The sequence below is a fragment of the Miniopterus schreibersii genome (assembly GCF_964146895.1).
Source record: "Miniopterus schreibersii genome assembly, chromosome: 2".
NCBI classification, from domain to species: Eukaryota; Metazoa; Chordata; class Mammalia; order Chiroptera; family Miniopteridae; genus Miniopterus; species Miniopterus schreibersii.
Genome location: NC_138102.1, coordinates 8,160,607 through 8,173,904, shown reverse-complemented (window position 1 = coordinate 8,173,904; position 13,298 = coordinate 8,160,607). Strand labels below are relative to the sequence as shown.

At 41.5% G+C, this 13,298-nt stretch overlaps 1 protein-coding gene across 10 annotated transcripts in view; it reads left to right on the top strand.

Moving 5' to 3' along the window:
* SORBS2 (sorbin and SH3 domain containing 2) overlaps positions 1 to 9,878 on the top strand; it is a 143,537-nt gene extending 133,659 nt beyond the window's left edge. For 9 of the 10 annotated variants that reach the window (XM_081127211.1, XM_081127216.1, XM_081127212.1 and 6 more), the window contains 3 exons: positions 2,029 to 2,078; positions 5,782 to 5,888; positions 7,748 to 9,878. In XM_081127211.1, the coding sequence (XP_080983337.1) occupies positions 2,029 to 2,078; positions 5,782 to 5,888; positions 7,748 to 7,809 (219 nt within the window). In that variant the 3' untranslated portion in view covers positions 7,810 to 9,878. The remainder of the gene's footprint in view (positions 1 to 2,028; positions 2,079 to 5,781; positions 5,889 to 7,747) is intronic. The other variant, XM_081127209.1, reaches the window with a different exon arrangement.
* The last annotated feature ends 3,420 nt before the right edge of the window (positions 9,879 to 13,298 follow it).

Here is a 13,298-nt window from a genome sequence, read left to right as displayed (position 1 = left end):
TCTTGATATGTCATTTGAAACATGGTAGTTTAGATTTTGTTAAAAAGCTACATTTTTTATATACAGTATGTCTGAGTGACTAACGTGAGCAGTCTCAATGGCATTTGGCCAGAAATTTTACTCCTGGAAATATCTTCTCAGAAATGATCCAAAAGAAGAAAAGAAAACAGTTATTTGTATAAAATGTTCACAGTATTGGTATTTATGATGAGAAAAGGCTAGAACAATCTTAACTCCAAAACAAAAAAGAGCAAAACAGTTAAGTAAAATGTGTATGTACACATATGAGGGATTGTTGCTCTGCAGTGATCTAAAATGAAAAAGACTAGAAAATTATTACAAAATATTAACACAATTAATATATAAAAATACATCTTATTTCCACATTAAAAGTTTACATATATATATATATGATTGGACAAGAAATTGAAGAAATGTAATAGCATACAGGCTTATAAATGACTTATATTTTCCTCATTTCATATATTTAAATTTAATAATATGTTAAATTAAATGACCTTAAAATAGCTTAGTCTTCATCATTTGTAAAATAGCATATTTTATAGTTTTAATAATACATTGTTAGTAATTTTGTATTGATTTATAGGAGTAAAGTATTGTACTCTCTTAAATCATACGTGTCTCCAACCATTTTACTCTCTCTTTAGTCTTAAGTTTACGTATTCCATGCACAGACTGTTGAATGGACAATACAGTTAACAAACACTTCCAATTAATACAGTCAAAGCTTAAAGGTTTAGAAATGTAAGTGCCTACTCTTCTTAAGCTAGACAGACAGCTTAGATGGAAAGAGAGTGGACAAAGAATTTAGGAGGGGAGCAGATTAAGACTCACTGACTGAAAGGAACCCCAGAGTTCCCCATCCAGTCTTGGACCAGCGGGCTTTCTACGAGCAATTTGCAGGGGGAAATCACCCAGCCAGTCAGCAGTCCACTCAGAACTCTAGGATCCAGGAATCGGCCCCGGCCCTGATGTCTAAGAACATGATCTACCTAATCACTAATTCAGTAGGCATTAAACAGTCACTCTGATAACTGCCATGCAAACTCTGATTTACCTCCTTTCGCCCTGAAGCATCCTTTAGAAGAGAATGCTTTTGAAATGTGTTGTGAAAATTATAGTCTTTTCCCCCTAAAATGTAACACTTAGGTAGTCAGTATAAACAACATTAAATTTCCATACTCAACGTGTTAACGTTCACTCACTGCAATATTCATGTGGCTCTATGGGATGCTAAGGCTTGTCATTACCAATATTATAAGTATCTATTACAGATACTGCTCTTGATGCTTAGTTTAAAAAGAAAGGAAGCTCTTTTGAGAGTTCAGTGCACTGGGGACTTCTGCCAATATTTCTCTTCTAAGGTAAAATGTTACATGTTACCTGGATATTGTTCGTTGCATTCTATGGAAAGCTCTCTGTTTTCTCTTTTTAAAAATGCATGAGCTTTCTCCACACTGAAAACAAAGAGTGTTAATTCAAATGTAGCATGGGATGTCCGCCTATGGACGCTTTCATCCGTGCCGTATGTGGAAATGTTGTCTGTGAGGGAAAAGTGTGTCAGAATGAATGCGGACGCCTTGCTGTGGGCCTCAGTGTGTTGATCTTCTGCTTGCTTGAGCAAACGCTGAAGAATGAAGTTGTGTGCGGGTGTCCAGACCTCCCGTTCCCGTGGCTGGACATCCATGTTCTTACCATACTCCTGGCCTTTGAAAAATCAATGGGACTGAGCCCTGACTTTTCCTTAAAACTTGAGCAGACCGGACTGTAGATATGGTCAAAACATTCGAACCCTAGATATTTTGAATTCATTGAAGGCGCCCTTCAAAATATTTTAATTATTAATCCTGCAGAAACCCTTTATTTGCTTTTTTTCCTCTTCCTCTTGGTTTTTTACAACAGGAAATATTAAATGTCAAGAAATGTACCATGCCATTATCCAAATTATCTTTTTGTTGCTTAGTACCAGTTTAAACATTGATTACATTGAAAATCATTTCATTTCAGCCACAGCGTCCTGTGTTTACTCATGAAAACATTCAAGGTGGGGGGGAACCGTAAGTATTCTTCTTATCTTCTCAATTCAAGACTAACCCTGGCCCACAAAGTAGGGGGTGGCACCACCATGCGAGGGACAGAGATCAAAGTCACTAACCTGAGCCCTGCTAGGTTAAGAGGGGTTGCAGGAGTCTCCATCTTCCGTGACAGAAAGGAGAAGCTAATTATAAAAAGAAACCTGTGATCTGCAGAGAAGACCAATTCATGCACTAGAGAAGCCTCCCAAAGCTGCAGCGATGCCTAAGATGTGTGAATCTGTCTCCCCTCTGTTCACCCATCGTGTTGATTCTAGTAACTACAGCTCTAAAGACACAGAAAATGTCCTAACATTGCTCTTGCACATGCTGAGGGAGCAGGAGAATGTAAACAGACTAAAGTGATAAATTAGTGACAGAATCCCAAAAGGTACATTCTGCAAGGGTGTCTTTAAAGTGCACTGTCATTCAGTTCAATGTCTTTTCACACTTGCAGATTCCCTCTTCTTGCTGATATGTCAGTCAGATCAACCCGACGGCATCAGACATTGTCTTTAAGACTCATAGTCTGTGCGTCTTCTCCTGCTCCATTTTTGCCCATTTTTGCTCAGAGGTGAACTACTTCCCGTTGGCTCCCGCCTACTCCGTGAGTCGGGAGCTGACCCTGGACGGAGAAGTGTCGGGCACAGCTGGGCGCACAGCGAGCCTCCAGCCCAGGCTCTGCTCGCCCGGAGCGTGGCGCGGGGCCTCCATCGCCACGCCTTCGCCCCTCACTCCTCAGGGACCTGAAACTGAGCTAAAAGCATGCCTTCAGGAACCACTTCTCCCCCAAGACTGGCTGTCCCCGAGTACAACCAGAAGGCCTTTTTAAGGAAAAGACGATGAAAAGAACAGGGTAGAAACAGAATCATTCAAAATTTATTTCAACTGGAAAAATTTTAAATACGGCCTCTAATTCTAAAGTTTCAGTTTGCTTCCTTACTTATGCAAACGGCGATAGGATCACATCACAAAAAAATAATAATAAATCCCAGGGCTGTTTAGGTTTATCGCGTTACCAACAGATTATGGTAGCAGCTTTTCAGGATTTTTATGAAGTGATGTTACACTGTTTTATGTAACATGGAGTTAATACTTCCAGTCGTGGCCATTGGAGTGTTTATGAAACTACTGAACCCAGGTGGGAGAAGGCACATGTTCGAAGTCCTGCCTTGGACCTTATAAAACACTCTTTATTAAATTTCTATTTGATTACAACCCCGATTAGTGAGATAATGGGGTGTCGCTTAATCTCTTTCATTTAAAAAATAGGTTTTGAATGAAAATATAGGCAATGCTTTAGTCGCTACAATTCAGAATTGTGATGAAATATGTTATAGAAATTGCAAGTTAGAGAAAGCTTTATGTTTGACCGAACATTTCCTATTTAAATGACAAGTGTCTTTTTGAGGCATCCCGACCCCACCACCACCATTCATCTCACCAACACATCTTTCAAAACAGCATTTTTCATTGTAATTCGATTGCATTTCCTGTCTTGCAACACTGATTTTGAAAGCCAGTGAGGCAGAGGGCTTTCCAAAAAGTTTGTTTATATTCCCGGCCCCCCCACCCCTTTTTGTGCTCTAACTAAACCAGAATGGTAAGTGAGTTTTGACAAGCACTCTGGCTTTCATCACACCAAAGCGAAGTAGGAGTTGATGCCAATTTTGGTTTTTTTAGCTCTTGGGACCTTGAGATTCTTCAGGCAGCTGGGGTTTGTGGCCTTAAATAGGCCTGTCTCCCTAAGAGGCTGGAGATGTGCCTGTGTGATAGCTGAGCCCGAAAAGCTCGATCAGAGAATCAGAGTTTCCCAAAGGGAGAGACAGGATGTATATCCACTGAATTAGCAGCCCGGGAGTGAATGACTATCTCCCTCAAGTGTGAAGTTGGACGAGGAACTATGTTGAAATCAACCTGCCCCTCGGATATACAGAACAGAGCATCCCTTCACCTGAGGGGCCTCAAAGTCAAATCCCTAAAGCACACAGCAAAATAATTTGACTCCTCCCACCAGGGCTGGCCCCATGCAAACCTCCAAGCTAAGTAATGCTGGTATTGACACCTCCCTCCCTTTTTTTGCCACTGTTCTGAGAGTCGGGCTACGTTGCTCTGTCCTTCCCCACAATCGGAATCCTCTGTCAGCAGAGGACCTTGGAGGCCCCATATCAACGCATCCGAGTGGCTGGAAAGATGTACTAGGAGGACAGAGCACCAACAGGAAGGAGTCTCCGGTGTCGGAATTTCAGGCTTTGGTCCAGGCCAGGGAAGACAGTGTTTTCTAGGAGAAGGTGTTAGGTACCTTGTCTCACCAGCTCTCCCAGGCACCCCCCACCACAGCCGGCTTTACCCGGGTCCCCCGATCCAAACAAGTTCACGGATGGACAGAGAGGGAAGCCGCTGTCCCTGATTTATGACATGATGTTTGAGCCCACGTGACAGAATAGCTTCGTTCCACCAAAATACGGTTTTCTGACTGAATGAAGGAAGGAGATGTAACCATTCTTATTCCTGAGCAGTATTCACTATGACCAGCTTCTTAAAGTTTGCTTTAAAAGATCCAAAATGCCCTGAAATGTAGTTCTTCTTTTCTTACATTGGCAGAATTACGTAACTTACGAAAACGCAGAAACAAAGTCATTGAGATTTTGAAATCCCCCTCCCAGTACTGATAATATTTGAGAAGCACTGTGACTTGTGCATCTTGGCTGGGTATCCGATACTTCCTGACCTCCTCAGCTGCTAGAATGGGTGTCCTCACTTCTCAGAACGCCAGTCCATGTTAATATGCATTAAAATACAAGCTATTTTATGATCAAAAATGCAGTGTCTGAATTCGTTACTGACCGATGTCACCAAAATATATGCCCTCAAAGAATTCAGACAGAGAAAGGAAAGTGGTAGCATTACCAATAAGTAATTCTTTTTTATGTAAATTATTTCAAGAGAGAGTTTTTACATCAAATACAATTTCTCCAGGATCTTTTAAAAAGGAATTTATGCCCATAATCTGCCTGTTCTTTGAGATTAGCACAGTCATAATTGAGCGCGGAAGACATCTGCTTCATTTCATAGGTGGACAACATCAGATTTTTTCAAATTCTCTGTCTGAGAAAACACTGATTCAAACTAGGAAACTAAGCTGCTTTAAAGAATTCTTCCTGGTGCAAAAAGAATAATACTCTCTTTTATAGCAATTCCCACACAGTGATTTAGAAGACATATGTCTGAGACATTTTGTACATCTCGATTCAGAATCATTTGAAAATTCAACTTGCAAACTGCTTATAGATCACTAAAGCTGCAATTCCTTTTTTTTTATATAGCTGAATAATGCACTTGGAACTTCTCTTATACTCTGTACTATTTAACATCTAAATGCTAGATATCTATAACTAGCCAATGGAAATGTGGTCTGGCTTATAAATGGTACAATGTTTTAATCCAATGCATGGATGTTATCATCTTCCATGAATATTCCTCATTGCGAGTTTTGAAATGCTAATAGTGATTTAATTCCCCTGGGAGTCTAAATATTTCTATTTACATGCTTACCAAAGACTAATGTTACCTAATTATATGACAATAAGAATAGAAATCTTAAAAGTAAAACTAATCTTGCATATCTTCTATAGTTTCACACAGGTGTAAAGATATTTTTTAAACGCATCCATTTGTCCTGTTTAAGGTTTCAGGCTCTGTATAACTATACTCCTAGGAATGAAGACGAGCTGGAGCTCAGAGAAAGTGATGTGATCGACGTGATGGAAAAGTGTGATGATGGATGGTTCGTGGGTACGTGCACATTTCCTTTCAGACACATTTGGCCATTTTATTTTTTATTTTATTTTATTTTTTAAATATATCTTTATTGATTTCAGAGAGAGGAAAGGAGAGGGAGAGAGAGAGATAGAAACATCAATGATGAGAGAGTCATTGATCAAGCCCACAACCTGGGCATGTGCCCTGACCGGGAATCGAACCCTGATTGCCCGGATCCCAGGTTGACGCTCAACCATTGAGCCATGCCCAGCCGGGCCACATTTGGCCATTTTAAACGTGCTGTGTTTCCTTCCTGGCATGGCTGGGTGTGACTTTCAAGCTTTCTTTGAGTTCATAATGCCTTTGATCTTTCACACATTCATGGGCACTATGTAATCCCCAGGCAGTTGCATTTTTAATATAGGTCAGTATTGACCGCTTCAGGTAGAGGTGATTTTCTGCTGGCTTTCTTTCCGGTTCAACCAGGAGAAGACAATGCCCTTAAATAGCACCAACCAGGGAAGGCTGAGATCTGAGGACAGCAAGGGAAATGTCCCCTGGATAGGAAGGATGACTGCTCTGTTCAGTGGAGAGCGTTAGTTGTTGGCGTTGAGGGCCGATTTGACAGAACAGGGGCAAGTGCACAATTCACCCAGGTACCAGGTCTACTGCAGTTACCCTAGGAGTCCGGCGATTTACCTTAGCCTTCAACTGTGCAGGAAGGCCACTGAAAAGACAGTCTCACTCTCACACCTTGAGGGAAGACCAGAAGTTTTCTGAGAGAACATTTGTGGACAAGAGCATCGCACAGCAGGGCACACAGGAAAGAGGCAAAGAGAAACAAAGGCTAGGAGGATGGGGGAGACAACAGATGAGGGCATGAACACTTTCTACAGACAGGCCCAGGAAGGAAATAATGACACCCACAGCCACACTGCAGCCACGAGCCCCTGCCTCTGTTTCCGTTCATTCGCCACTTAGAATGGAAGGAAAATGGCTTAGCTACGCAGGGACAAAGGATCAGTCATCAAACCCGACGTTAAGCTCCAGGGCGTACATGAGAAATGGAACCGGGGAGACCCCATTCCCTCATTCTGCGCTGGAAATCCTAAGGGTGAACTTAGTGCACCAGCTTTTACACAAAGTTTCAAAGGAAGTGTGTTCTTCGAAACCAAAGGTGATCAACGGCGGCCATTTGTGCACCTGCTTTCACTCAGTAGAAATCGTGCCCAATGATAGAGCCCCAACCACCAATAGCGGTTTTTCATTTTTCTATATTTTATTAAGGACTCCAGCAGTGCTAGTTGTAAATGAGTCACACGGCATTCAGCATGATCTCCTGTGAGACAGTGAAGCTGGACAGTGACGGTGTCCTCCTAATGCCTTCATGTGACACCTGGGTTGAGATGTGGCACACCTGGATCACTGATCCTAACCTGGCTCTTGCACTTTTCCAGGCCACGCTGTCCACTGCCAGCCTCATCTTTATTTAGAAGATCATACTCAAAAATGTCAGTCCCCGAACGCTTTTCCTGTTCCATTCCCCACTCTTGCCTAAAGCCCTGGTGATGAAGCATCATTATACCAAAGTACTAGTAGACTCAAAAATCCACTCCCAGCACGATCGGCTCCCGTCAGATTGAGGGGCTGAGCTTTTCTGTCCAGCCTGGGGTGGTGGGAGCAGAGCACTCAATCCCGAGGTTGTGAGTGCAGCAGGTGGCACAGATAATTGCTGACTGTCTTCCTAGTGTCTCAAGGTGAGTTTCCTTCTCCAGACCCTGCGGGGCTAGCTCTCTTAGGGAGGCCTCAGAAAGGAAGCGTTTCCAAGCCCAGGCCTGTGACCTGATATTTCATTGTCAACTACCCCTCTCATTTATTGCTTCTCTTCACAGGAACCTCCAGAAGAACCAAATTCTTTGGTACTTTCCCCGGAAACTATGTCAAGAGGCTGTGAGCCACCCTCCCTCCTGTTTATGCTGCATTTCAGCACATCTGCAGAACCTTGCCCCAAAGACCCCTGCAGGCCTCCCGCTGACATGCCTCATGGTTTCCAGTAGAAGTCACCCACCATCACCTTCTCCACCTGCCACCAGACCACCCAAAGAGTAACCGCCAGAGCCTCGGGGAGGGTGACAGGCGTGTTCCGCATGAAAGTGCATTTTGCTGCTTTTTGAAAAGTCTATATGTTGGAATCAGAAAGAAAATCATTATACTTAAAAAGGGTTAAATATTGGAGGCAAAAAAAAAAAAAAAAATGAAAGTGTCTCAAGGAAGCTCCCTGGTCCACTTTGGAAGATGCTCCTCCCCTCAGGCGAGCAGGAGATGGTTTATCACTAAATACTGCAGTGTGCGTTTTCACACTCTTAGCTTGGCAGCATATTTTCCTTTCACGAGTTTGCCTAGTGTCCTAGTTTACACGACATGACAACTGTACTTCAGCTATTGTTTGCCTGCACTTCTATGTTGTAATGTGCACAGTGATTACAAAACCTAAAGCGAGAGTAGAAAGGCTAATTCGGATGAGTGTGATTTTTGTTGATTGGATGTGAGTTTTCGAATAGCTGTCTCCTCCTGCAATTCTTTTGTACTTTTTAGAAGTGCAAACAGTAAGTGAATAAGAGCTTTCGGTAATAATCATGAGACTATAAGAGGTTTAGCTAGACTACAAAAAAAAAATACTGTGTTGTAAAGTTGCATTGCTATTTTATATTAAAATGTAATAATCAGCATCCTGAACAATGAGCTCTTAGTGTTTTATTTATCTGATAAAGTTTAAATAAAAGCAGTGTTAGTGAGAGGTGCAAAACGTTATTCTAACATAGACACTTGAAAGTATCCGTAAGCAATATCCATAGGTAGGATTTCACTGTGTGTGCACATAGGCATTTGCGATTGTATGAGAACAGGCAATCCATGTGATGTGTCGTACATTTTATGGAAATGCAAAAGAATCCCACACATTATTTTATAGAAATAGAGAACTTTAGAAGTATCACAGGTATGAAGGCTGGTTTTAGCAAGAATTATGATCAATACAATTATTTTTACTATGACAATTATTTTTCTTCTATGGAACTCAGAATCCTGGCTACATTTGAGGACAGGAATATGTTGAGCACGATTTTCCTGGTGTGTGTAAAATATTTCCTTGGAATACATTAGGCACTTTTTTAGAGGTAACATTAAATCATTCAGGTCCTATTTTCTGCCCTGAGGTAGAAATTTACAAAATGATACCAGGACCTGAGAGATTTAATGTGATTCACAGTGCCTGAGTTACACACCCTCTGAGAACTAGCTTTGTATTTCTTATGACTTTGCATAAGAACTATTCATATTTGGATCTTGAGCACCTTATAGATAAAACTTTTTATGGCATTTCTTCTGTGGACAGTGATTGACCTTTTCACAATGTACGTAGACTCTAGAATTTTGTACATATGTTTGCTCTTTTTTTTGTACAGACTATTTAGTCGTTGAGAAAACAAGGGAATTTCCTAACTTGGTCTTTGTCCTTTACTTAAACCAAGCTAAAGATGATCCTTTGTATATCCCACTGATCATAAGCACGCCTCAATAGTGTGATTCTGTAAGATAGCATTTGTGCAGAAGTTTATGAGCTTAAAAGACCTTAGCAGCCAAACCGAAATGTACATAAATACCGAATACAGAGGGATCTCAATAGGAAGAAGGTAAAGAAACATCTCTGAGTAGCCTACCTTGATTACCGTCAAGTTCACAGCCAGCTTTCTATTTTAAAGGCCTTGGGTTTGAAATTAGGTCAACTGCATGCAGCTTTGCTGATAAATGAGTAATTATCTCCCATGCCATTTATGAGAAAAGACTTCAATATCTGTTGCCTGTCGTATTTAAGAAAAATGACTGTTTCTACCCTCTGTAACTGATTTTAAAAGGAAAAAATATTCATGCCTGGCTTTCAGGTCATTGACTTTGAATTCTCACAAGCAAAGGTCATTGTGTTTTTCTTGAATAGACATCTAATAAATTTTGCTTGGAAGTATACTTCAGTCTTTTTTCTTGACATTTATCCTTAAGCAAATTGTATATTTTACCCCAATTTGTTAGATTAAACTAAAAGAAAATGCATTTGCTCTGTGTTCTCTAGACATACCAATGGAGAAAAAAATGTATCTGCATCAGCTCGGAGAGGAAATACTTTTTAAACCCACCACCAAAGCTCACTTGCTAAATATACTCTGACTAAAAATTGCTCTTCAGCTAAAACAACACATGAAAATATTTCTGCTTTATAAACAGCTACTTTTTCTAAGGAGAAGTTAATTACAAGAAAGTATAAGCACTTTCCCAATTCAAGTGTCCTAAAAGTTAAAATCCTTGCCCTAAAAATCATTATCACCACTGACACACATAATACCCACAGGCATTCAATAAATTTCAAATTATGTGCACAGTTGGGTATCATTTCTTTTTCTCACACAAATAGTAGATAGCTAGCTAGCTCTCCCTGGATCCTTTCTAATGTATCTGGGTCTCTTTGGGTCTGTGTGTTTCAGCCCTCTTCCACATATATGGCACACATATTCAGAAACACACATGTTCCTCGGTTGGCAATTCAGTTATCAAAGATGTCCTGTCACGCTGGTTAACCCTAAGACTCACCCTGATCCTTCTATTCCACTGGATAATTTCCACTATATATTTGCTTTCCACTTTTACTAATATACACTTATATTAGTATTTCCTTTACGTGAAGGATACGCCCCATATTCTTTTGCTCCTGTTTTTATCAGAGCTTTTCTGGGTGATTGAACTACGTGAATCTGAATCAGATAAAATGTGAGATGCATGTTTGTGTGCTCAGGGGCTGCTCCCCATTTCTCTCCTCAAGCAAAGCTGTTGTGAAATACTCAGCACTCTAAATATACAAATCTGGGGTTTTTAACCCTTTGCGGTTGTTTGTCTACTCTCAGCCACCAAAGCTTTTTTACCATTCCGGTCGTATGTCTACTCTCAGCCACCAAAGCTTTTTTACCGTTCCGGTCGTATGTCTACTCTCAGCCACCAAAGCTTTTTTACCGTTCCGGTCGTATGTCTGCTCTCAGCCACCACAGCAAGGAACCGTACGAATCTTAACTCTATTCATTCACGTATCAGTTCATAATTTCTCTGAAAGCTCTTAATTCCAACCAGTACGACACCCATGTCCAAATTTAATACGATCGCAAAGGGTTAAAACACATGCATCAAAATCTGATTTTCTTGCCCCACCTGGAAATGAATCACTCATGTTTCTCTGTGAAATATGCTAAGGTGCAGCCTCAGCTTTATCCAAGCCCTGAGCTCAGGGAGCCCACACCAGCTTGGCAATGTGCCCAGGCCTCAGCCACAGCTATCGGCCACAGCTGTGGGGTCCAGAACCACTGGAGCCACAGTGACCCTCCCGCCATGGTCCTCATTGCACATGCAGGATTCTGGGTGGAATACTGAATTATTTTTTTGCTTCAGAATCGATGCTTAATAACCTATTTTGCTTGATTTTATGCCAATGCACACTCATCATTAAGATCAAAAATTACTTAATGCGTCTCATGTATGTCACTGGAAACTGCCCTGGTAGGTGGAGTTGGATCCATTGTCATGAACACAATGCAATGAGGCCTGTAAAGAAAGCACTGTCTCGCCTGGCCGGGCGTGGCTCAGCGGTTGAGCGTCAACCAGGGATCCAGGTGATCAGGGTTCGATTCCCAGTCAGGGCACATGCCCAGGTTGCGGGCTCGATCAATGACTCTCTCACCATTGATGTTTCTCTCTCTCTCTCCCTGTCCTTTCCTTTCTCTGAAATCAATAAAGATATATTTTTTAAAAAAGAAGAAAAAAAAAGAAAGCACTGTCTCTATTCAGCGGCTCCTATCTGCTCACATCTATGTAGGAACCAGCCACACAGGTCAGAGGAAGTGTCACCAGGAAGGGACCCTCTGATAGTGTACGTGCCAAGTTTTAATCCTTCACTAAACACAGGCATGTCCATTTCCTAACTGACAGAAAGCAGAAAGAACCTGAGTAACTGTTCACTCCTGATCATTCGCCGCTTGATCTCTCTGCCTAGGCGATCAGCTTATGTGGCCTGATCATTTCTTCCTATTGTTTTCCAGACTCAGCCACACAAGGAGATGTTCTTGAAAGAGTCATTTGATGAAATAAACTGTGCACTCTGTCAGCTTCCAGAAGCCCGTTTATTTAAAGACTTAATCATCCTCCCCTCCAGATTGCAGGCCTCCAACAGCTGCTTATGGGTCAATTATGATCTCACGTTATTTGCTCACCACGGGTGGCTGGGTTAGAGCACAAGCGGAGACTGGCATCATTGATGATGTCTACTGCAGGAATTGGCAGACTATGGGCTGTGCACCAAGTTCAGCCTGTACTTGTTTTTGTATGGCCTGGAAGTTAAGAATGGCTTATACAAAGCCAATCAGAGAAAGACAAATATCACATGATCTCACTCATATGTAGAATCTAATGAACAAAATAAAGTGATGAGCAAAATAGATCCAGAGACACAGAAGCACGGAACAGACTGAGGGGTCTCAGAAGAAGGGGGGGGAGGGGGTAGTGGGTGGGGAGAGATTAATCAAAGAACTTATATGCATAAAGGCATAACCCAGGGACACAGACAATAGTGTGGTGAAGGCCTGGGGCTGGGGGAGGCTGGAAGGAGGCAATGGGGGGAGAGGAAAGGACATCTGTAACACTTTCAATAATAAAGATTTTTTAAAAAGAATGGCTTATACAGAAGAACATGGGCATCAATTTGATGATAGGGAACACTAACTGAACCCCAATTAAGTGAAATGTCTACCCAGAAAAAAAACTCCTTTTCACTGGTAGATGTGAACCCCTTTCTTTTCTCTGGTAGATCTATTTATATTAGAAAAAATTCACCCTGTTATATTTTGAATATCATTTAAAAATTGGTGAAATTTGCTTTTTTCTTTATTATATAAATATGTACATAATATTCCCAATTTTGCCCCCTGGCCCACAAAACCTAAAATACTATTTACTATCTGTCCCTGTGCACAAAAAGCCCGTGAACCTTTGGTCGATGCTCATTGTCGGCAGCAAGCCTGGAAACTGACTAGAGGGAAAGGAAGACTGCAATTCTGCTGTGTACCAGACTGTTATTTTCCATGTAGTCCTTGTCATTAGCCTCACGATAAATCAAAAAAGAAATCTGCTTTGTGCCACTTCAGAAATAAGAAAGCTGAGGCTCTGAGGTTACTACAAAATACGTGATGGGAATTGGGTTCAGGACCTGGTGTGTCTACCTCCCACACTCTTTCTTCCCAACCATCAGCACCAAACACCGCTGATCCCACTGTGCACCAAAGTCCATTGGCTACATCACCTACCTCCTTCCTCTCCACCATTCACTCTGCCATCGTGAACAGCCACCACTCA